The following is a 21,659-nucleotide window of genomic DNA, read 5'->3' as shown; positions in this document are numbered from 1 at the left end:
TGTTCAATTGAAAAAACAACAATGGACAATAAAAACTTGCATTCGAGTCCATTTTCTTACGTCTAGAGTAATTATATGTTATGTGTTAATATATTCTGGTTTTCAAGTCCAGTTATTTACTTAGTTATTTCTTAATATGTGAAATGGAGGTTTTAGACGATCTCTGAAGCCCCTTACAGCTCTACATTCATGTGTACATAGTTGTGAACTAGACTTGGTTAAAATGGACTTGATCTGATTTAAAAATCTGAGGAACACCCAATCATTTAGTCCATTTGGCCTCTAGGTAGTAAATTTCTCAATTATTAAGCTTTCCTCATTCTTTGGGGCTCTTCATTTACCTGGTTTCCCATGAAAACTTTCTCCCTCCTCAGTCCACCCCAGTGTATGTCCTTGCTTTCTTGACTAATAAGGAAAAATGAGGGTTGAGAGGAAGGTGGCCTCCCTCAAACCCCCACACTTGCCTCACATAACTCTTAAGCCAGAATCCAGCTCCATTCATTGTATGCTTAGTGTTCACACTGTGCTAATCGATCAAATTTTATTCCTAGAGGTAAAAGCAGTCTTTGTACATAGAAGATTCTGTGTAGTTTTGGGGTTTTGTCACTTTTTATTCATCATAAGAAAAATGTTACAGGATATGTATCTTTTAAGTGTGATTGAGATATACTGAATTCTATACTCAAATCTGCATTTCTGAACCACTGACTTTGTTTTTCTGTTTTCCTTTCCTGCTCACACTTTGGACAGGACAATCTTTGTTCCCCTTCCGACATCCTTCAGCTAAACCTCAGCGTTAAGAGAACTGTTGAAACACTACTTTCTCTCGGGGCAGATACAGAAGAATCCAGTTTTGTTTCTCTATCTGTCCAACTTCTGGGTTTTGTGGCATTTTACTGTACTTTAATGTTAACTCTCTGTGTGCTTTATTACTGGATATTCCCCCACTAGCAGAAATACTGCATTCCAGTGATTTTCCACCTTATTCCTGTGCTTGGTAAAGGAGGTTTGTTTCTCATGCAGAATTATTTACATGGCTTCCTCCATCCCTACCATCAAAGAGCAAACCATAGTACAGAAATCTTTCCTCACATGTCCAGAGGAGCAGCCTGTCACATAAGCAAGCATTAATGGTGGCTAACAGAGAGTAAAAGACCAGCATTTTTTCTCCTGTTAATTTATCCATCCTCCTGTCTGGGACCTTGTTCTCATGGTCATGTATAAATGCTTATTTCTTTATGTCATCCTGAGCCTGATCTTAGAATGTGACCTGTACAACTTTATTTCCAAAAGATACAATAACCCCCACCTAGTCATTTTCCATCCCTTAATACAACAAAAGTGTTGACATTGTGAGCTACTAAACCTTTTTAAGAGCTGCTCATAAGGAAAACAGTGATACCCTTTCTGGTCCGGGGACACCTTGTCACTTAAGTCTCTGCCCTGAAATTCTGAACTCAGCCTTAGTCAGTAGGCACAGATCCATCTCAGGATTTAAAGCCTGGACATTTGAAAGGCACAGGCCATTTAATCTTACTAATTTTAGTTTAGTCAGAATATTCAGTTTCAAGATCATGTAGGTTCCCTAGATTGCTATTCTGAGCCTATGTACATATAAAATAGTATACTAACCAAATGACCTGGCACTTACCTTTTCAGGATTTACTATGTTGGTTATCTGTAACTGAGATTCACTTCTAGAATCCTACTTAGAATGTACAGTTGGAATTTATGTAATTTCTAATCTATTTGAACCATGTTTATAGGTGTATTTTATAGGCTGTTGAGGTGATTATATCTGAACAGTAGCAAGTAAAGTATTGGGCAGTCTGTTCTGTTCCCAAGGCAATGAATATTGTCTGTCTCTTCCAGAATGCTTGTTATATTACTGCTGGACCTTACTACTTAAAATTCCATTATAATTTCATTCAAACTCCAGTTCTCCCAAGTGGTGTTTCTGAACATTCAGCAATCTTCTGAACTCTGTTAACAAAATTGGTCAACAGAACTCAAGTATGAAGGGAGATTATGAAGAACATAATGTCCTGTTGTAGAATTCAGCCTGACCGGACCATCTGATGGTTTTATTTTCTTCCATATCAAATAGAATACTTACTTAACATATTTAAAGACTATTTGCTGTTAATTCTCAAACACTGAACACTGTGATAAAAACTTCAGTTTTATATAGAAGTGCCTTCCAGAATTTGGGGGTTTTTGTTTTATCTTTAAGATGTATTAGAGTCAGTGATTGTCAGCTTTGTCCCTTTAAAAATATGTGCACACACAGTCTCATATGTGGTTTAGGGTAGTAGGTGTGCATTCTTTTAAAACACACACACTTGCTCTAACCCAGCTGGAAGGAAGATGTGCGTGTGAAAGGCATCAGTCTTTCAGGAATGTCTAGACCACTGAGCCACTGAGTAAACCACTAAGTGCTGGGTACTGCCCAGAAGAGAGCAGGGAATTGGTCCTGGAGAAAATACGTCTCTTTTAGAGCAAAACACCATACAGATTCACTATAAAACATAGTTAATTTTTAGTTGCAGTTGTAGTCAAAAGTATTGAGCCACAGTTGCTAGTTTTATTAGTTCAGAAAATTGCAGTTACCTTTTTTTATCAAAAAAAATTAAATAAAAAGAAAGTAATTAAGCACAAGTACCAATAACCACCTCAAAAACAAAGACTTAATAAAAAACAAAGAAAAAAAATCAAATACTTGCTATATTTTTATTACAACTGGTTTTATAAAACTTCCTAGTAATATAGTGAGTACCAGTAAAAAGCAGAGAAAAACTAGTTACTTTCTTTACTAAATGTCTATACTCTGTTTTTTAATGGAACCAGAATTCTACTTTCTGAGCCTTTTTTTTTTTTTTTTACAGTAGTGGGGTTTGAACTCGGGGCTCACACTTGGCACTCTACCACTTGAACCATTCCACCAGCGATCTCACTTTTCTACTGAATTTTCAGTCTTACCAGAAAAACCAGTGAATTCTAGGCAAGGTGGTACATCCTTATAATCCCAGGACTGGGGAGGCTGCAGCAGGAGCATCATGAGTTCAAGGCTAGCCTAGGCTACACAGTTAGACTCTATCTCAAAACAAAAAACAACAGGGGATATGATTCAATGGTAAACTATTTGCCAGGTTTATACAAGACCCTGGGTTTGCTGTGTAGTGCATGTGCACGCATGCACACACACACACAAAGAGAAGCCAATGAGTAATAAGTGTTCTACTTAAGATTTGCCTTTTTCTCTTACAAGAAAGGATCAACCAAACCAGTTAATGAGGCAAACAAGATAGAGATATTCAACTTCCCTAAGCAAGCTGTAAACACTTTGGGTGGAAATGAAGATACTAACTAAGCACACATAATAGTTCTGTAGTTTAATCCATTAAATTCTAGGGTATGAAATATTTTACTTTTTCAAATAAAATTTCTTTTAAATTTTGTAATTTGGATTTTTAATTAATTCAGATTGGTCCTTTCATGAACTGCCCAAATCAAGGGAAAGTTTCTCAAGTATGTCTGAATCTCAAGAGCTCAGGGTACCCGATTCCCTTCCCCCTTTCCCTGCTTGTATGGCAAAATCGGGATTGTCATGCATATCAGGCTTCCCCTTTCATGCAATCTGAGTTATGTCATGAAGCCATCTTGTCTTCCCGTGTTGTGTGATTTCCAGAGCTTTCTCCTAAAATGTTCTTTTAGATGAGCCATCTGGTAAGTTGAAATTGTTTTCCTATTTTTCACTGCCTGTTTTATAAACCTGCCTTGGTCTTTGATTTGCCAGAGGTAAAAGATGTTGCTTTCACTCCACAGTATTCTGTTCCTCCTCTATTGTTTATATAAATGTATGCTACTTGTCAATCTTGCAATTTTCAAAATGATCTGTATGTTCTTTTAATTGTGTTAATAAAGTGACAGTGAATGTCAGACACCATCTCTAACTTGAATTAACAGAGGTCAGTTTCCCAGGTCTGGCTTTTTCATATCTCACTGGATTATTATGAGAGGGAGGGAGGGGCGGTGCTTATTTTTCGTTTTCAATTCTGTGATGTTCATCCCTGTTTTCTCTTTTGTTTGTTTTTATGTTACGTTGTCCCATTTCAGGAGCAATTATGTTTGCCTCTCCACATTTTAGAAGAGAAAGGTTTGAGCCAGGTTGCAGTGACGGTCCAGGCTCTAATGGAACTTGCCCCACCCAAACAGCAGCAGCAGCACCAGCTCTCTGCTGTTTAAGGACTCCCAGGACCTTGGGCATAACCTGGCCAAAACAAGGAGCAGGACAACTCGATGCTGCTGCCAGCCATTTGCTCAAACAAAGCTCTTATGTGTTCTTAGATGGGACTGTTTCCACGATTCCTACCAGGAATGTTTTGCTTCATTTCTCCATTTTAGGGGAGGTTAAATCCATTTCCATTGAATTTTTTTATGAAGACATGGTTGGATTTCTCAACTGAAACTTCTCATTACTGAGAATCCAGCACCGAAGCCTCAACTGTCTGTGCTTTTTAGAGAGTAGGCTTAGTTTACACGACAGAACGAATACCTTCCCTCTTAGAGACACTGATGTGCTGTTATCTTTACCAAGACATCAGGTTCACTGATTTCTAAACAGTTATGCTTTGGACTCTCCTGGAACATTTGTAAAAAGACAAATTTGTATTCAGTAGGTCTGGGGTGGGGCCTGGGAATCTGCATTTTCACCTGTATCCCAGTGTTTTTCAGGTAGTGGAGACCACTGTTCCAAGCCAGACATTTGTGTAATTTGAAAGAGTACTGTCCTTGCTGCATTTTTTTCAGCCACACTGAAAATGAAAAGCTCTATTACAATTACTTGGACTATTCTGTCAAAGGGAAAACAAAAATATAGAAGGCGAGGGCTTTGCATAGCAAAATAGAGAAAGCGATACAGTTGTACTTAAAGTCTGTGTTCTAGGCTTTTGTAGAGGACAGTTCTGTGGTATCCTGCTATTATCTAAACGTAAACAAGCACTCTACACACAGGCTCCGGGTCCATAAGCTGTAATATGCACTATGCTGCACCATTTGCATGCACCTCAGTGAGGCACCCTCGTCCCCCCCCCAGGCTGCTCTCAGGACACCTGGACCTGAAAACACATTCCAGTCACAGCAGAGACACTTCCAGTTCCCTGACCAGTGGAAGATTATGAAAACGAAGCAAAAGGGATTGAAAGAAAAGCCAGGTTTCTCATATTTCTTTCAGGTAACTAACTGACAGTTTCCATGGGTAGATGAAAGCTTTTACAGCTTCTTAAGAACAGCCCCTCATAGAGCTCCACCACTAGTGCCTTATGTATCCAGTTGTGGGTGGAGAAAAAGGGCCAAGGGCTTACACAACACAAAGCCAGGAGTCTATTCAAGTTTAAACCATATGAGATTGTCTTCCCCAAATTATGAACCTTTTTTAGTTGTCAGTGATATCTTTTGATTTTCACTGTCTTTGTAAACCAAATAAGAGTGAGATACTAGTTATATAGTTGGGTTTTGATGTTTTTTTTTTTCTCCTATAGTTAACTGTTCTGATTTTCTTTACCAATGCATGCATTTCAGCATAATGTCATCCTTCTTTTTTACCATGTAAATGCAGCATCTAAAAGTAGCTTTGGACAAAAGTCATTTTGAGCACCTGGTCAAAATAACGCTTTCTCCTTCTTCCTGCAGAGAAACATGTACATTAGAACATTACCACTTTGTCCAAGTTTAAAATTACATAGCACAACATCCAGGCCCAAAGCCCAATCCTTCGGGGTCTTCACTAGCAAAAGTAAAATGTCTTACAAATTCTAGAGCCAGACCTCATTATACTTACAATTCCAAACAAACAGACCTATCAGCCATATAACTTGCTTAGGATTTAGCTGTGCATATTTCTGAACTATAGGTATTGTCCTTCTAGTCAATATTCAACCTTGGTGCAATCTCTATTACAGATTTTAATATATTATGTGAGGAAATCATTCAGAACATACGACATAATGCAACACCGAGAATATCTGCAACTAATTTTTCCATAGGAATAAGTGGAAATTTCAACTTATTTCAAAATTTGTGCATAATATGAAACAATGTATTTTTTATCAAACTAGTTCAAATTTGTAATTGAATTGTTGGAAAAATTTTGTGTACAATTTTGGTTGATGATAGTGAATGAAAATTACCATATGTGTTGATTTTTTTCTATGTCAGCATATAACATGATTTGTTGGAGAATTTTTATATTCAGTGTTTCATGTTATCTTTTTTTTAAAAAACTGGAAAGAGCAATTCGGTTTGACATTTAGCTTTGTAGACTCCCAATATATGATGAAGATGACCTTGTCTCAGTTGCCCTTGACCTGAAGCCAGATCAAAGTGTGATCTGGCTAAGTGCCCATCCACTGGGTGTGGCCCCTGCCACCTACAGACTTATATCAGCAGTTTCCAGGCTTTCAAATCTGTCTCCTTAGCACTTCAAGCCAGTATTCTCTTGTAATAAGCAAGTCTGGAAACCGCTCATGGGAGGAGAGGATTTTGCATCTGTCTAGAACACAGACGAGGAAAAAGCTTAGTACTAGGTCACTTTCCTTAATAGCTTTTTAAATACACCCTTCCACCTAGTCAAGGAGTCTCTAATTTCTCTCTATAGTCAGCAGTGACTAATGATGTGTGCCTGTGCTGATGAGTCTGATGAGTTTTTCAGAACTAAGTGCTCAAATGGTTACAGAAATGAAGGAAAACATGGATATTAAGAAGCTTTTTACATACATGTTGCAGAGGTTTACAGCAGATTTCCTTTTGCTTCTGGAAATGTTGTGAACATGTAATTAGTAAAAGATTTTGTAAAACATTGTCCTATACTGTATGTCTGTAAATATAAGTTCTAACTATAAATATGTCAATATCATGTATGTTATTTTGAATTGCCTGTATGCCACCTGACATGACATTAAAATAAAAGCAAATAACTTCAGTAGCATGTAATAAACATTTGAAAATGTCATGGTTTCCTTGGCAAAGGTGAATCAAGGAAAGGGTATCTAGTTTCCTAAAGGAACACCAATGGAAACTAATCTTACTATATTTTCATCATATTAATCACTTTATTATGAAGCAGAGATAGCAAGATTGCCCTGTAAGCAGAGTTGAATAGAAGGCTTCATGAGATACGTGTGACACTAGGATCACTTTTTTCTCAGAAAATACCAGCTGTGCTCTAGAGGAAGCTTTAGCATACCAAGACATTCTGTTTTGATGAGTGGAAGCAAGAATGTCCTAGTGGGCTTGTTTTTTAAGAGAAGAGAGACAAACAGTTTTACTATATGCCAGATACAGGTTAGTGATTTTCACATATCTAAAGTCTTAATACCCCAGAAAATGGAAGTAGTTGTGTCTCATTTGTCACTAATATATCCAAATAGTCTTCCAGTGTCCTCAGTGAACCTGTGTCCTCATCTTTGCCACTGGTGGGCATTGTATGCTCTTTTCCACTTCTATCTTGTACTTAGGATATAGAATCCTACTCTTCCCGGAAAAGTTGCAGGAATAGCTTATAATAAGATATGTATCCATACCATAATCCAATAAAGACACTAAAATGATAATGGATCTAAAAGGCAAGAAACATTTATTAAAACTTTACTAAGTATATATTATGCTACATAACTTCATAAACATCTTGTAATTCCTACTAAATACTTTTATTCATAAGAGTCATGTTGGTTGAGTTAGATAAAATGAGATTACAAGTAATTACTGAAATTTTAATACATTACTATAACCAAGCCAAAGAACTTCCTTTTCTGATTAAAAAAAAAAAAAAGGCAATAGGAATCTTCACAATGTTACTAAAAACAACTAAGCAAAATTCAAAATACGAAGAATCGCTAAATTGATGGTATAATCCTAATTCAGGGTTTGAAAACATAAAACAGGCAAAGTGAAATCCCCAGGCTTCACCTGGTAGTGTCCAAATAATCTGTAGTTATCTGTAATGGTACAAGATGTTTCTTATTCTCTCTGAGTTTTCCTTCCCTTCTCCAGAATAACAGAGGAAAGGACAAAAGGTAATTGGTCACTTTTTGCCTCTCCGTTTCTCCTTGTCCTTGCCTTTACCTTTTGAATCCTTGGTATCATCTTTCTCTTTCTTAGGCATTTTGAAACTTCCAATTTCCTTCCGTATCACTGTGCCTCGCCACCAGGCCTGGAGCTGGAACAGAGGAGGGTGTGAGTGCAACTTACAGTGTGCAACTGATGCACTGTATTCTTTGCACAGAAAGGAAAATTGTTTAGCACAGTAACTGTGTATCTGAGACAAGGAAGTAGGCCACTGTCAAAACAGTGATGCCCCTTACCCCATTGTGCAGGACCCCTGGTTTAAGCCATGGACTCCAGTGAAGTTCTCAAGCAACAGAAATAAATCTGATTGGGTCAATTTTTCCTTCGCACTTAGAATCCTGACTTCCTTGAACCACTTTTCTTTATAAACATCTAAGTTCCCCACGCCTAACAAGCATTCGATCAAAGGGAATGTTAGTTAACCTGGACTCAGTCCAAAATGCACGAATAAGTCTACATTACTTTGATAGGTTTCCTAGTACATTTCATAGCTTTATGAATTGGTTAAAAGGTCAGTTCTCTTCAAAAAAAAGAGTCACACAGCTCCCTTGAATGTCCTTGTCATTAGATACAGCTGTTCTGAATTCAGTCTAGGTAACTTTAAAATCAGACTAAACCCTAGTGACTGGGAGCAAATCCACTAGTGAAAACAAAATTAGTTTTCAGCTAGTTCTTACATATTTTGCCCAAAATCAAGAAACTTGACAAATGGAAATAACATAGAAGCTTGATAAGACACTTGCTAGTTACATATCTGACTGTCTTATAATGGACAGCTCCAAGTTAGGTTTGGATACCTGGTCCTGAAAGTACTTTAAAGCTTTTTTTGGGCTGGGTGCTGGTGGCTCACCCCTGTAATCCTAGCTACTCAGGAGGCAGAGATCAGGAGGATCACAGTTTGAAGCCAGCCCCAGGCAAATAGTTCTTAAGACCATATCTCGAAAAAAACCCATCACAAAAAAAAAATAAATAAATAAGCTTCCTTTGAGAGCTGAGGATGTGCCTCAATGGGTAGAGCACTTGGCTAGCATGCACGAGGGCCCAGGGCCAATCCTTCTCAGTCCACCCCCTAACAACAATCCAAGCTACAGTTTGTCCCTTGGGGTCTCAGCAGATGTTCCTTTTTCAGAAAGGAGTGATCTTCCAGACAGTTTCAAGCTGACAGTATTTCTACATTATAGTTTTCCCACAATCTGTAACCTGGAAGATTAGATAAAACTAAAACAAGCTCTTTTTCTGACCTGCTGCTTATCCTTCCAACCTTTGTTGACAGCAGCCTGTATCAGAATGTATCAGATTAGTCTGGGCTGATTTATAAACAGCACTTTAAGAAGCAGTAGGACAGTCAAAAGAATCCGCCAAAAGCTGGTTTGGGTTAGAAGTTAGTTACATTCTCAAATTTGACCTGTGAACCTAGTTTTGCTTCCACTGCTCATCATCTCTTTTCCCCAGATTAAGAGCTGAGAATGTCTTTTACTGTGTCAACTATCCTCCTGCACTGTGGGTTGTTGGTAAATTCCAGTAAGAACAAAGGCCTTGCTTCCTCACAGATCTGTTCCATGATACACCCATGGATTTGATAATGAGAAATGCTTTGTGCTCCCTGGTGTTAGGCCAGCTGTGGCAAATGGCGGGATCACAAGATGCTAATTACAGTTTTCTACCTTTATGATGCTCTTAAGTTCCAAGTCATCCTGTTGTATCTTCTTCCGGGTCTTCTCCTTTTCTATACGATCTTCAATGATGACCTGCTCATACTCCCTTATCTGCAAATTAGACATTAATCACATGCTACTGTACTCTCTTGGCTAAGCTGAAGTACAGCCAGCCCTGCACTTATCATATATAAAGTTTCAAAATAATACATGCTAAATCAAAGAAAATCTCACTGGATTCCCAGATTGTAAATATTCACAAATTAACTTCATAACGGTTCACATATTTTAGTTTGAATAATTCAAATTTAAGCTTTAAAATCTCATAAAATGAAATACTAACTCAGTGTGTGATCAATGACCTCAAAATAATGTTTGTTTTTTTTAAAAAATCGGTAGAATGTACATATACAAATTGTTTTCTTTCAAAAGAGAAAATTAGGAAGTTCTGCACTTCGGTGATAAAGCCATAATCAGAAGCTTTTGAGAAATTGTCATTTTTTTGAATTGTCTTCAGAGGTCATAAAGTGGAAATAATCATACAATATCTATGTCAAAGGGTTGTGAGATTTAAATAAAATACTAGAAAAGTGTTTGGGACAGAGTAGGTATTATATAAGCTGTGACTATTGTCCCATCATCACCACCATCATCTAAGGAGAATCTCATTGGTTTACAAGGCACACCTCCATTTTTGACCAGAAATAGCATTCCTCAGCTCCTGGAACTTAGCTACCATTTGCTGCTCCAGGCACTGTTCCACTTCCTTACCATCTTTGCTAGGTCTTGAAGGTGTGCTAGGTCACTGGCCTTTGCAGCCTGGAGAGCATTTAATTCATTCTGTTTTGCTTCTGTGTCCTTATCAAATTTCTCCATCCAGAACTCCAGCTTCTCTTCAAGTTTCTATTTGGAAAGAACATGAAAACATGGCTTCTACCAGACACAAAACTGTCTTTACTGTATGATGCCATTTATATAATGTTCAAGAACAAGCCAAACTTTTCTGTGGTGACACAAGTCAGATCAGTGGTTACTGATTGGGGATGGGGCAAGTGAGAGACCTGGGATGCTATAAATGTTCTTTGTATCTATCTGAGTGGTGGTGACATGGGTATGTATACATAAATTTTCATCAAACTGTATGCTCAATGTTTGTGCATTTTTCTGTTGTGTGTGTTACTGAATTTAAAAATAAGAAGAGGAGCCAGGTGCTGGTGGCTCAATCCTGTAATCTTACCTACCCAGGCACAGATCAGAAGGATTGCAGTTCAAAGCCAGCTCAAGCAAATAGTTCAACAGACCCTATCTCAAAAATAGACAAAAAAAAAAAAAACAAAAAAACCCAAAATGCAAGTCTGGTGGAGCAGCTTAATCTTCCAGATGTCTTGGTATGGAAAGTTGCAGTGAAAAGGTAGATAGAAAATCCTGAAGATTAAGAATGGCATTGATGTCTTTCTCATTGACAGCACTAAATACTAGACAAGAAGGGTGCAATGTCTTCAAATTTCTAAAAGAAAGTGAGTCTGAGTCTAAGATAATGTATCTAGCCAACCTAATATTCAAATGTGGTAGAAAAATGATACCATCTTTGAAAGTTACTCAAAGATGTATAATTACAGGAGAAAATGAAAGAATAAAATGTCTTAAATTTTGAAGCTACATCATATATGGTTCTTTTTAATAATAAATCACAACCTGGAACTAAAGGCCCAGAATGGGAGTACAGTCTAGTGCAAAGAGCATGACTCAGAGGCAGATTGCCTAGGTGCAAATCTCAGCTCTGTGTTCCAGGTTACTGAACGTCTCTAAGCCTCTAGTTCCTTCACCTAGTTGTTGGGAAGCTCAAATAAGCCAACCCTGGTAAAGCACATAGTTCCACGCATATATATAAATATATATATATTTATATAATGTTAATTACAATATATTAATATAAAGAATGATTCAAAATGGGATATAGTAAAGGAAAGAAAAAGGATTTGCCTTGGACTGGGGTGTGGCTCAGGTGGTAGAGCACTTGCCTAGCAAAGTGCTTTGCCTCAATGAGAGCAATAGGATATAGATACTGATTACTTTCAGACTTAGGAGAAAGAAAAAATTCAATGTATGTTAAAATTTTAAATTTCAGTTACCACTGGAGGAATAGAAAGGTCTTAACTTCCAAAGTCTTACAACATGTACCTCAAGAGTAAGACAAGTGACTCTAGTTGGGATATAGCATGGCTTTTTCTTTCTTCTTTTTCTTTTGGTGGCATAGAGGTTTGAACTCAGGGTCTCATGCTTGCTAGGCAAGCACCCTACCACTTGAGCTATCCCTCCAGTCCAGCATGGCTTTTTCTAAACAGGATTCATAGTCACTCCAATTAAGGTAAAGCATGTAGGTCAGCTACTGGGACACCTAGATCTTTCTTGCTGTAGTTAGCCTTTGGAGGTTGTTTTTAAGAAGTAACAGGTTCCAGATAGACAGAGGGTCCAAATGAAATGGAATGACATCATTTGCTATTCATAGTACTTCTATTTACATTAATAGCCACTTAGGGCAAGTGACACTGGTTTCCCTTTTAATGGTAATAACACAGAAATCCTAATTTAAAATAAACTTAGTTGTTCAGGAGGGTAAGTGGTATGCAAATAAACTGAAGACTGCATAAGAAAGCAAAAATAAATAAATACCAATCTAAGAAAAGAGAGGAAAAAACTAGAAAGCTTAAAAACCATACTGGTATTTATTGGTGGCTCACACCTGTATTCCCAGCTATGGGGAGGTAGAGATTGGGAGAATGGCAGTTCAAGGCCAGCCTAGGCAAAAAAGTTAGTGCGATCCCATCTCAATCAACAAGCCAGGTAGGTGTGTTGGGGAGTGCCTGTCATTCCAGCTACACAGGCGGCTGTATGTAGGGGGATTTTCTGAGGCTGACCCTTGGCAAAAATGCAAGACCTTACCTTAAAATAACTAAAGCAAAAAAAAAAAAAAAAGGGCTGGGGCAGTAGCTCAAGTGGTAAAGTACTTGCCCAGCAAGCAAAAAGTTCTGAGTTCAAACCCCAATATCACCAAAAAATAAAATGCTTAAAAAACAGGAAAAATAAGATGGAAAAATTTGGATGAAAAATCACAATATAAACTCTGGTAAATTTCCTTTATTTAGTCCATTTGGGCTGCTATAACAAATACACTACAGACTGGGTACCTTATAAATAACAAATCTGTTTCTCGCAGTTCTGGAAGCTGGGAAGTCCAAGATCACAGAGGATTGTGTTTGGCAAGGACCTACATCTTAAACTCTTTGCACTTGAGTCTCACATGGTGCATTCTCCTGTGACTTCTTATGTAAGGACACTAATCCTATCCATGAGGACTCCACCTTCATGACCAGATCATGACCAAAGATCCCATATGAATTTGGAGGTAATACACATTCAGTCTACTATACCCCCACCCTTTTGCTCTCACTTTCTCTCCCCTAAGCTGTTTATGTTTTTCACTATTTTGCTCACCTAACTCCAAACCTAAACTTCTAACCATAATCATTACTGCACTAACCCAGGAAAAGATGGTTATACCCTGGTCATTAGGGAAACTATCTTCAAATTTTTGAGTGGTGAGGGGGAGAAGGAAGAATGATGGAGGGGTGTGTACAACTATGATACATTCTAAGATATATGTACCCCCAATATAACAATAATTTTAAAAATTGAGTGGTGAGATACTAGGAAAAATTGAAAACTGGGACAACTCTCCCTATGGCCCATGAAGCAAAGAATTAAGACCAGCTCAGTCTGAAAGAAGAAATCCTACAGGTAATCAATGAGAACTTTATAAAGATGATACTGGATATGGTCAACCAAAATGTACAGGAGACACTCAAGAAATTCAAAGAAACAAAAATAGAGAATTTGAGAAAGCACAAGAAGAAATAAAAGAAACCACAGAAGCACTGTATAAACACCAAGTGAAACAAAGAACACGATTAATAAAGAGATAAATGAACTCAGGACGAAAATAGACAACATCAAAGGGGAAACGACCCAGGATATGGAAAACCTCAGAAAAAAGAACAAAACAGAATTGCAAAACAAAACAGAAGGCCAATCCAGCAGACTAGAACAAACAGAAGACAGAATCTCAGAACTCGAAGATGAAATGGTAATTAAAGGAAAAACTGAAGAACTATTACTTAAACAACTCAAGACCTGTGAAAAGAAAATGAAAGACCTCACCGACTCCATCAAAAGACCAAACCTGAGAATCATGGGCACTGAAGAAGAAGAAGGAGAAGAGGTGTAAGCAAAGGGAATGCGTAATATATTCAACAAAATAATAAAAAAAATTTCCAAAATCTAGAGAAATCTATTCCCATACAGATGCAAGAGGCCTCCAGAACACAAAACAGACCAGATCAAAATAGAACTACCCCACGACATATCATCATTAAAACAACAAGTTCAGAAACTAGGGAAAGAATATTGAAGGCTGTAAGAGAGAAAAAACAAATAACATACAAAGGTAAACCCATCAAAATCACACCAGACTTCTCAACAGAAACATTAAAAGCAAGAAGAGCATGGGGAGAGATCTTCCAGGCACTGAATTTTCATTCAACCCCAGGATACTCTACCCAGCAAAACTATCATTCAAAATAGATGGGGCAATAAAAGGCTTCCATGATAAGCAGAAACTAAAACAATATGTGACCACAAAACCACCACTACAAAAGATTCTTCAAGGGATTCTGCACACAGAAAGTGAAACCCAACATAACCATGAAAGGACAGGCAGCACCAAACTACAGGACAAAAAAAGCAAGAAAGTAGAGAGCAACCTCGATTTAGGTACACACAATCAAACCTTCAAACTACTAAGACAACTAAATGACAGGAATCACCACATACCTATCAGTACTAACACTTAATGTTAACACACTTAATTCTCCCATCAAAAGGCACCGTTTGACAAAATGGATTAAAAAGAAAGATCCAACAATTTGTTGCTTACAGGAGACCCATCTCACTGACAAAAATACGCATAGGCTTAGGATGAAAGGCTGGAAGAAGATTTACCAAGCTGATGGCCCCCGAAAACAGGCAGGAGTAGCAATACTTATCTCTGACAATGTGGACTTCAAACCTACATTGATCAAACGAGATAAAGGACATTCCATACCAATAAAAGGGGAAATAGATCAAAAGGAAATAATAATTATACACCTATATGCACCCAATGTCAACGCACCCAATTTCACCAAACATACCATGAAAGACCTAAAAGCATATATTAACACCAACACAGTGGTTGTGGGAGACTTTAACACCCCATTATCATCAATAGATAGGTCATCCAAACAAAAAATCAATAAAGAAATCCTAGATCTAAAATATACAATGGATCAAATGGACCTACTTGATGTCTACAGAACATTTCATCCAACTTCTACACAATATACATTCTTCTCAGCAGCCCATGGAACCTTCTCCAAAATAGATCATATCCTAGGGCACAAAGCAAGTCTCAGCAAATATAAGAAAATAGAAATTATACCGTGCCTGCTATCTGATCACAATGCAATAAAACTAGAACTCAACAACAAAAGTAAAGACAAAAAACATGCAAACAGCTGGAAAATGAATAACTCATTACTTAATGAACAATGGGTCATTGATGAAATAAAAGAGGAAATTAAAAAGTTCCTGGAAGTCAATGAAAATGAAAACACAACCTACCGGAACCTATGGGACACAGCAAAGGCAGTCTTGAGAGGAAAGTTTATAGCCATGAGTGCATATATTAAAAAGACTGAAAGATCCCAAATCAATGACCTAATGATACATCTCAAACTCCTAGAAAAACAAGAACAAGCAAATCCCAAAACAAATAGAAGGAGAGAAATAATAAAAATAAGAGCTGAAATCAATGAAATAGAAACCAAAAAAACCATACAAAGAATTAATGAAACAAAAAGTTGGTTCTTTAAAAAAATAAATAAGATCGATAGACCCCTGGCACACCTTACTAAAATGAGGAGGGAAAAAACCCAAATTAGTAGAATCAGGAATGCAAAAGGGAAGATAACAACAAACACCATGGAAGTCCAGGAAATCATCAGAGACTACTTCAAGAAACTATGTTCAAAAAAAATTGAAACTTAAAGAAATGGACAATTTCTAGATATATACAATCATCCAAAACTGAACCAAGAGGAAATTAATCACCTGAATAGATCTATAACACAACATGAAATTGAAGCAGCAATCAAGAGTCTCCCCCCAAAAAAAACGTCCAGGAGCTGATGAATTCTCTGCTGAATTCTATCAGACCTTTAAAGAAGAACTGACGCCAACCCTCCTTAAACTGTTCCATGAAATAGAAAGGGAAGGAAAACTGCCAAACACATTTTATGAAGCCAGTATTACACTTATCCCCAAACCAGGCAAAGACACCTCCAAATAGGAGAACTATAGGCCAATCTCCTTAATAAATATTGATGCAAAAATCCTTAACAAAATAATGGCAAACCGAATTCAACAACACATCAAAAAGATTATTCACCACGACCAAGTAGGCTTCATCCCAGGAATGCAGGGGTGGCTAAACAAACAAAAATCAACTTAACAAACCACATTAACAGAAGCAAGGACAAAAACCACTTGATCATCTCAATAGATGCAGAAAAAGCCTTTGATAAGATCCAACACCATTTCATGATAAAAGCTCTAAGAAAACTAGGAATAAAAGGAAAGTACCTCAACATTATAAAAGCTATATATAACAAACCTACAGCCAGCATTATACTTAACAGAGAAAAACTGAAACCATTCCCTCTAAAATCAGGGACTAGACAAGGATGCCCACTATCTCCACTCCTATTCAACATAGTACTGGAATTCCTAGCCAGAGCAATTAGGCAAGAAAAAGGAATAAAAGGAATACAAATAGATAAAGAAACTGTCAAAATATCCCTATTTGCAGACAACATGATCCTATACCTTAAAGACCCAAAAAACTCTATTCAGAAGCTCCTAGACACCATCAATAGCTACAACAAGGTAGCAGGTTATAAAATCAACATAGAAAAATCATTAGCATTTCTATACACTAATAATGAACAAACTGAAAACGAATATATGAAAACAATTCCATTTACAATAGCCTCAAAAAAAAATCAAATACCTAGGTGTAAACCTAACAAAAGATGTGAAAGACCTCTACAAGGAAAACTATACACTTCTGAAGAAAGAGATTGAGGAAGACTATAGAAAGTGGAGAGATCTCCCATGCTCATGGATTGGTAGAATCAACATAGTAAAAATGTCTATACTCCCAAAAGTAATCTACATGTTTAATGGAATTCCCATCAAAATTCCAATGACATTCATTAAAGAGATTGAAAAATCTACCGTTAAATTTATATGGAAACACAAGAGGCCACGAATAGCCAAGGCAATACTCAGTCAAAAGAACAATGCAGGAGGTATCACGATACCTGACTTCAAACTATATTACAAAGCAATAACGATAAAAACAGCATGGTACTGACACAAAAACAGATATGAAGACCAGTGGAACAGATTAGAGGACCCAGATATGAAGCCACACAACTATAACCAACTTGTCTTTGAAAAAGGCGCTAAAAAGATTCAATGGAGAAAAGACAGCCTCTTCAACAAAAACTGCTGGGAAAACTGATTAGCAGTCTGCAAAAAACTGAAACTAGATCCATGTATATCACCCTATACCAATATTAACTCAAAATGGATCAAGGATCTTAATATCAGACCACAAACTCAAAAGTTGATACAGGAAAGAGTAGGAAATATTCTGGAGTTAGTAGGTATAGGTAAAAACTTTCTCAACGAAACCCCAGCAGCCCAGCAGCTAAGAGATAGCATAGATAAATGGGACTTCATAAAACTAAAAAGCTTCTGCTCAACAAAAGAAATGGTCTCTAAACTGAAGAGAACACCCACAGAGTGGGAGAAAATATTTGCCAGCTATACATCAGACAAAGGACTGATAACCAGAATATATAGGGAACTTAAAAAAATGCTCACCATCTCTAGCAATAAAGGAAATGCAAATTAAAACCACACTAAGATTCCACCTCACCCTTGTTAGAATAGCCATCATCAGCAACACCACCAACAACAGGTGTTGGCAAGTATGTGGGGAAAAAGGAACCCTCTTACCCTGCTGGTGGGAATGTAAACTAGTACAACCACTCTGGAAAAAAATTTGGAGGCTACTTAAAAAGCTAAACATTGATCTACCATTTGGTCCAGCAATACCGCTCTTGGGGATATACCCAAAAGACTGTGACACAGGTTACTCCAGAGGCACCTGCACACCCATGTTTATTGCGGCACTATTCACAATAGCCAAGTTATGGAAACAGCCAAGATGCCCCACTACTGATGAGTGGATCAAGAAAATGTGGTATCTATACACAATGGAATTTTATGCAGCCATGAAGAAGAACGAAATGTTATCATTCGCTGGTAAATGGATGGAATTGGAGAACATCATTCCGAGTGAGGTTAGCCTGGCCCAAAAGACCAAAAATCATATATTCTCCCTCATATGTGGGCATTAGATCAAGGGCAAACACAACAAGGGGATTGGACTTTGATCACACAAGTGAGGTATGAGGATAGGTTAGACACCTAAAAACCTAGATAGCATTTGTTGCCCTCAACGCAGAGAAACTAAAGCAGATACTTTAAAGCAACTGAGGCCAATAGGAGAAGGGGACCAGGAACTAGAGAAAAGGTTAGTTCAAGAAGAATTAACCTAGAAGGTAACACACATGCACAGGAAATCAATGCAAGTCAACTCCCTGTATAGCTATCCTCATCTCAACTAGCAAAAACCCTTGTTCCTTTCTATTATTGCTTATACTCTCTCTTCAACAAAATTAGAGATAAGGGAAAAATAGTTTCTGCCAGGTAGCGAGGGGTAAGAGGGGGTAAGGGAGGGAGCCGGGGGTGGGCAAGGGAGGAGGCAAGGGGAAAGGGGGAGAAATGACCCAAACATTGTATGCACATATGAGTAAAATAAAAATTAAAAAAAGAAAAAAGACCAGCTCGGATGGGAAGCATGGCTCAAGCTGAACAGTACCTGCTCTGCAAACACAACTCCCTGAGTTCAAATCTCAGTTCTACCCTCCCCAACCCTTCCAAAAAAACCCAGCTTAGAACAGCATGTGAGAGACTACGTACAATCCCTAGCAAAACAAAAGCACACACACACACACATCCCATCTTTGCCAGTCATCAATTTATTACCTCCTAGCTCCAAATTTATCCTTCACTGCCTTGCTTTGGAAAAGATGCTTGGTATAAATATGTTTGGCCACTTAGCAAAATGCTAAACTTAGTCAGTAGAGGGCACTAGAGAACACAGCAGGAGGTCTCCTTGGTTCCCAGTGTTGCTTGTGGCACACTACTAGTGCTGTGTCAGACCTCAATGGCACACAGTCACCGTTTTACTGACAGCACAGCACAACATGACTAGGTAAGGTTTATTTAAAGATTTAAATTTAAAGATAATTCTACCTCAGCAAATCTATTCATATATTTTATGAATATATTATTAGAGGTAAAAAAACCTGTATCATCTCAATGAATGAAAAAAACCTCCTCATTAAATCTAGTACTCATGATTTAGAAAAAAAAAAAAAAAAAACTTTAGCAAAATCCACCGTTTCCTGCTTTTTGGTCTTAGCCTGCCTGCCTTATCCTGGCTCAGGGCAATCCAGCAAACACCTGTGCCATCCAGGTGTTCACAGCCATACCCTCTCCAATGAGGCTCTCAACTTGGAAAGTCTCAGGAAGGATCCTCTTCTCCCCCTACCTTCAAGTTTATTCCTTTCTTGGATAGTCCATCAGCTATAGGCATTCAAACCCCAATACCACCAAAAAATTATTTTTGCCAGGTGTGGTGGTGCACACCTGTAATCCCAGCACACAAGATGCTGAGGCAGGAGGATCACAAGTTTGAGGCCAGCCTGAGCTACCTAGTGAGTTTAGGGTCAGCTTAAGCTACATAGTGAGTTCAAGGTCAACTTTGGCATAGCAAGACCCTGTCTTTTCAGTATTTTATAAAGGGAATTTTTTTTAAAAAATCAGAAGATAAAAGGTTTTGGTGACTCACTTGCTGCTCTTTTCTCAGGAACACTTCAATCTCCATGTGAATCCGGTTCTCTTCTTCAGTTTTCATCCTTAGTTTCTGTAAAAACAGCAATCAGATAGCAGGAATTCTATCCAGAAAGACTGGGATGGAAAGTTCTTCAGTGACAGGTACAACTGAGAGCAGCAGCACAGGGTGCCTTTTCCAGTTGGATCCCAGAAATGCCAAGACTTTGCTCCAGAGCTACAATTTGGCTCCATTCAACTCGATGCACGTTTCGCAGATGTCACAGAGCCATGTCCTGGCATCACGTTAGATATGTGCAAGGCCCAGAAGAAAATGACCACAATCCCATGATACCAATTTAAGGAGGAAAACAATGCTTCAAGGGCCTGAGATTCCCAGAGTGCAAGAAGTATATTGTCACAGTCCTAACTACCCCCTGAGTGGTGAACTTTCACATAAGCAGAGGTGTCAGGGAAAAAGTCCTCCTACACACAAATGCCACCCTTTTTTTTTTCTTTTCCTTTGAGACAGGTTTTGCTAAGTTGCCCAGGCAACTTAAAATCAAAATCCTCCTCTCAGTCTCCCACGTGCTCAAATACAGGCATGGGCCACCATGACAGGCTTAATGACACCCTCTAATAATGGCTGTTCCTTTTTCTGGCCTGTGTTTGTTCTTTAACCATTTAGCATTCCTTCTCTAATGAAATTATACCCCTCTTTCTCCTGAGAGTTTTCAGTGAGACTTCTTATCCTTATAAAATTGGGTATGAATGAAATTCAATTCTGTAGATTTTGTATTTTTTTTTTTTTAGAGAGAGGATAAAAGGTACTAGTTGGATGAAGTAAGAAGGAGCAGAGACCTGCAGTATCTGGTTTTGTCCTCTCCCAATAATCACTACAAAAAGTGGCTAGTGGCATTTTAAGAAGAATAAGACCAGCCAGGCTTGGTGGTGCTAGCCTATAGTCCCAGCTACTGCAAAGGCTGAGGCAGAAGGTTTGCTTAAGAACCCAAGAGTTCCAGGAAACCTGGACAGTATAGCGAGATCCTGTCACTGCCTCCTTCCCCCAAAAAAGAATTAAGTGACCAAGAAGAGAAAGTACAACTGAGTTTCAAAGTCATTGTAAGAGAAGCAGGAGATGGAGGGCACAGCCAATCAAAACCCCTGCTTTCAGATACTTAAGACCTCATTTAGTCTTTATTATCAGTCTCAAGGGCTGGGAAGTGATAGATGGGAGGAATATCTCCCTCTGTCTTCTCTCTTGTTAGCTGACACAGTATCAGGAGAGTGACAGCTCAAATCGTATCTAGCTGGCTACGGATGAAACCCAGGGCCTGACGCAAACTAGGTATGCACTCTACCATGAACACATCCCAAGTCAACCTGGCTGTTTCCTAATGTAGCAACAATTACCTCAATCTCTTCTAGCAAGAGTTCCTCTGCTTTGTTACATTTTTTCTGGGTCTGAGAAATCTGCAGCTCAGTATTTTTTTTCATGTATTGATTTTCCAAGTTAGTTTTTGCCTTCATCTCTTGCAACTGGTCCTTGAGGTGAGCAATATATTCATTTCGGCTCTGCAGAGAAAAAGACCAGGTTTCTAAATTAAAAATATATTCTACCTCTATTTAGTTTGGTCAGTGTCTTAAAAGCTTATCTTTGGCATTTATAAATCAATAAGGAACTGGAACTGTTTTTCTGCTATCACTAAAGGAAATTTAAACAATAATTCTGATAGTCTAAGTGAAAAGTGAAAG

The 21,659-nt window shown here is 38.0% G+C and overlaps 2 protein-coding genes across 17 annotated transcripts in view; one reads left to right on the top strand and one right to left on the bottom strand.

Annotated features, from left to right (window-relative positions):
• Lrch3 (leucine rich repeats and calponin homology domain containing 3) overlaps window positions 1-6,996 on the top strand; it is a 107,517-nt gene extending 100,521 nt beyond the window's left edge. For 7 of the 10 annotated variants that reach the window (XM_074073365.1, XM_074073363.1, XM_074073360.1 and 4 more), the window contains one exon: window positions 751-6,996. In XM_074073365.1, coding sequence (XP_073929466.1) covers window positions 751-951 — 201 coding nt within the window. In that variant the 3' untranslated portion in view covers window positions 952-6,996. The remainder of the gene's footprint in view (window positions 1-750) is intronic. The other 3 variants (XM_074073364.1, XM_074073361.1, XM_074073359.1) reach the window with 1 other exon arrangement.
• Window positions 6,997-7,616: 620 nt separating this feature from the next.
• Drc9 (dynein regulatory complex subunit 9) overlaps window positions 7,617-21,659 on the bottom strand; it is a 58,808-nt gene continuing 44,765 nt past the window's right edge. For 6 of the 7 annotated variants that reach the window (XM_074073372.1, XM_074073371.1, XM_074073375.1 and 3 more), the window contains 5 exons: window positions 21,318-21,479; window positions 19,924-19,998; window positions 10,551-10,682; window positions 9,789-9,890; window positions 7,617-8,215 (listed from right to left, as the gene is read on the bottom strand). In XM_074073372.1, coding sequence (XP_073929473.1) covers window positions 8,081-8,215; window positions 9,789-9,890; window positions 10,551-10,682; window positions 19,924-19,998; window positions 21,318-21,479 — 606 coding nt within the window. In that variant the 3' untranslated portion in view covers window positions 7,617-8,080. The remainder of the gene's footprint in view (window positions 8,216-9,788; window positions 9,891-10,550; window positions 10,683-19,923; window positions 19,999-21,317; window positions 21,480-21,659) is intronic. The other variant, XM_074073376.1, reaches the window with a different exon arrangement.

The sequence above is a fragment of the Castor canadensis genome, chromosome 5 (assembly GCF_047511655.1).
Source record: "Castor canadensis chromosome 5, mCasCan1.hap1v2, whole genome shotgun sequence".
Classification (NCBI taxonomy): Eukaryota; Metazoa; Chordata; class Mammalia; order Rodentia; family Castoridae; genus Castor; species Castor canadensis.
This window is presented reverse-complemented; position numbering and strand designations above follow the sequence as displayed.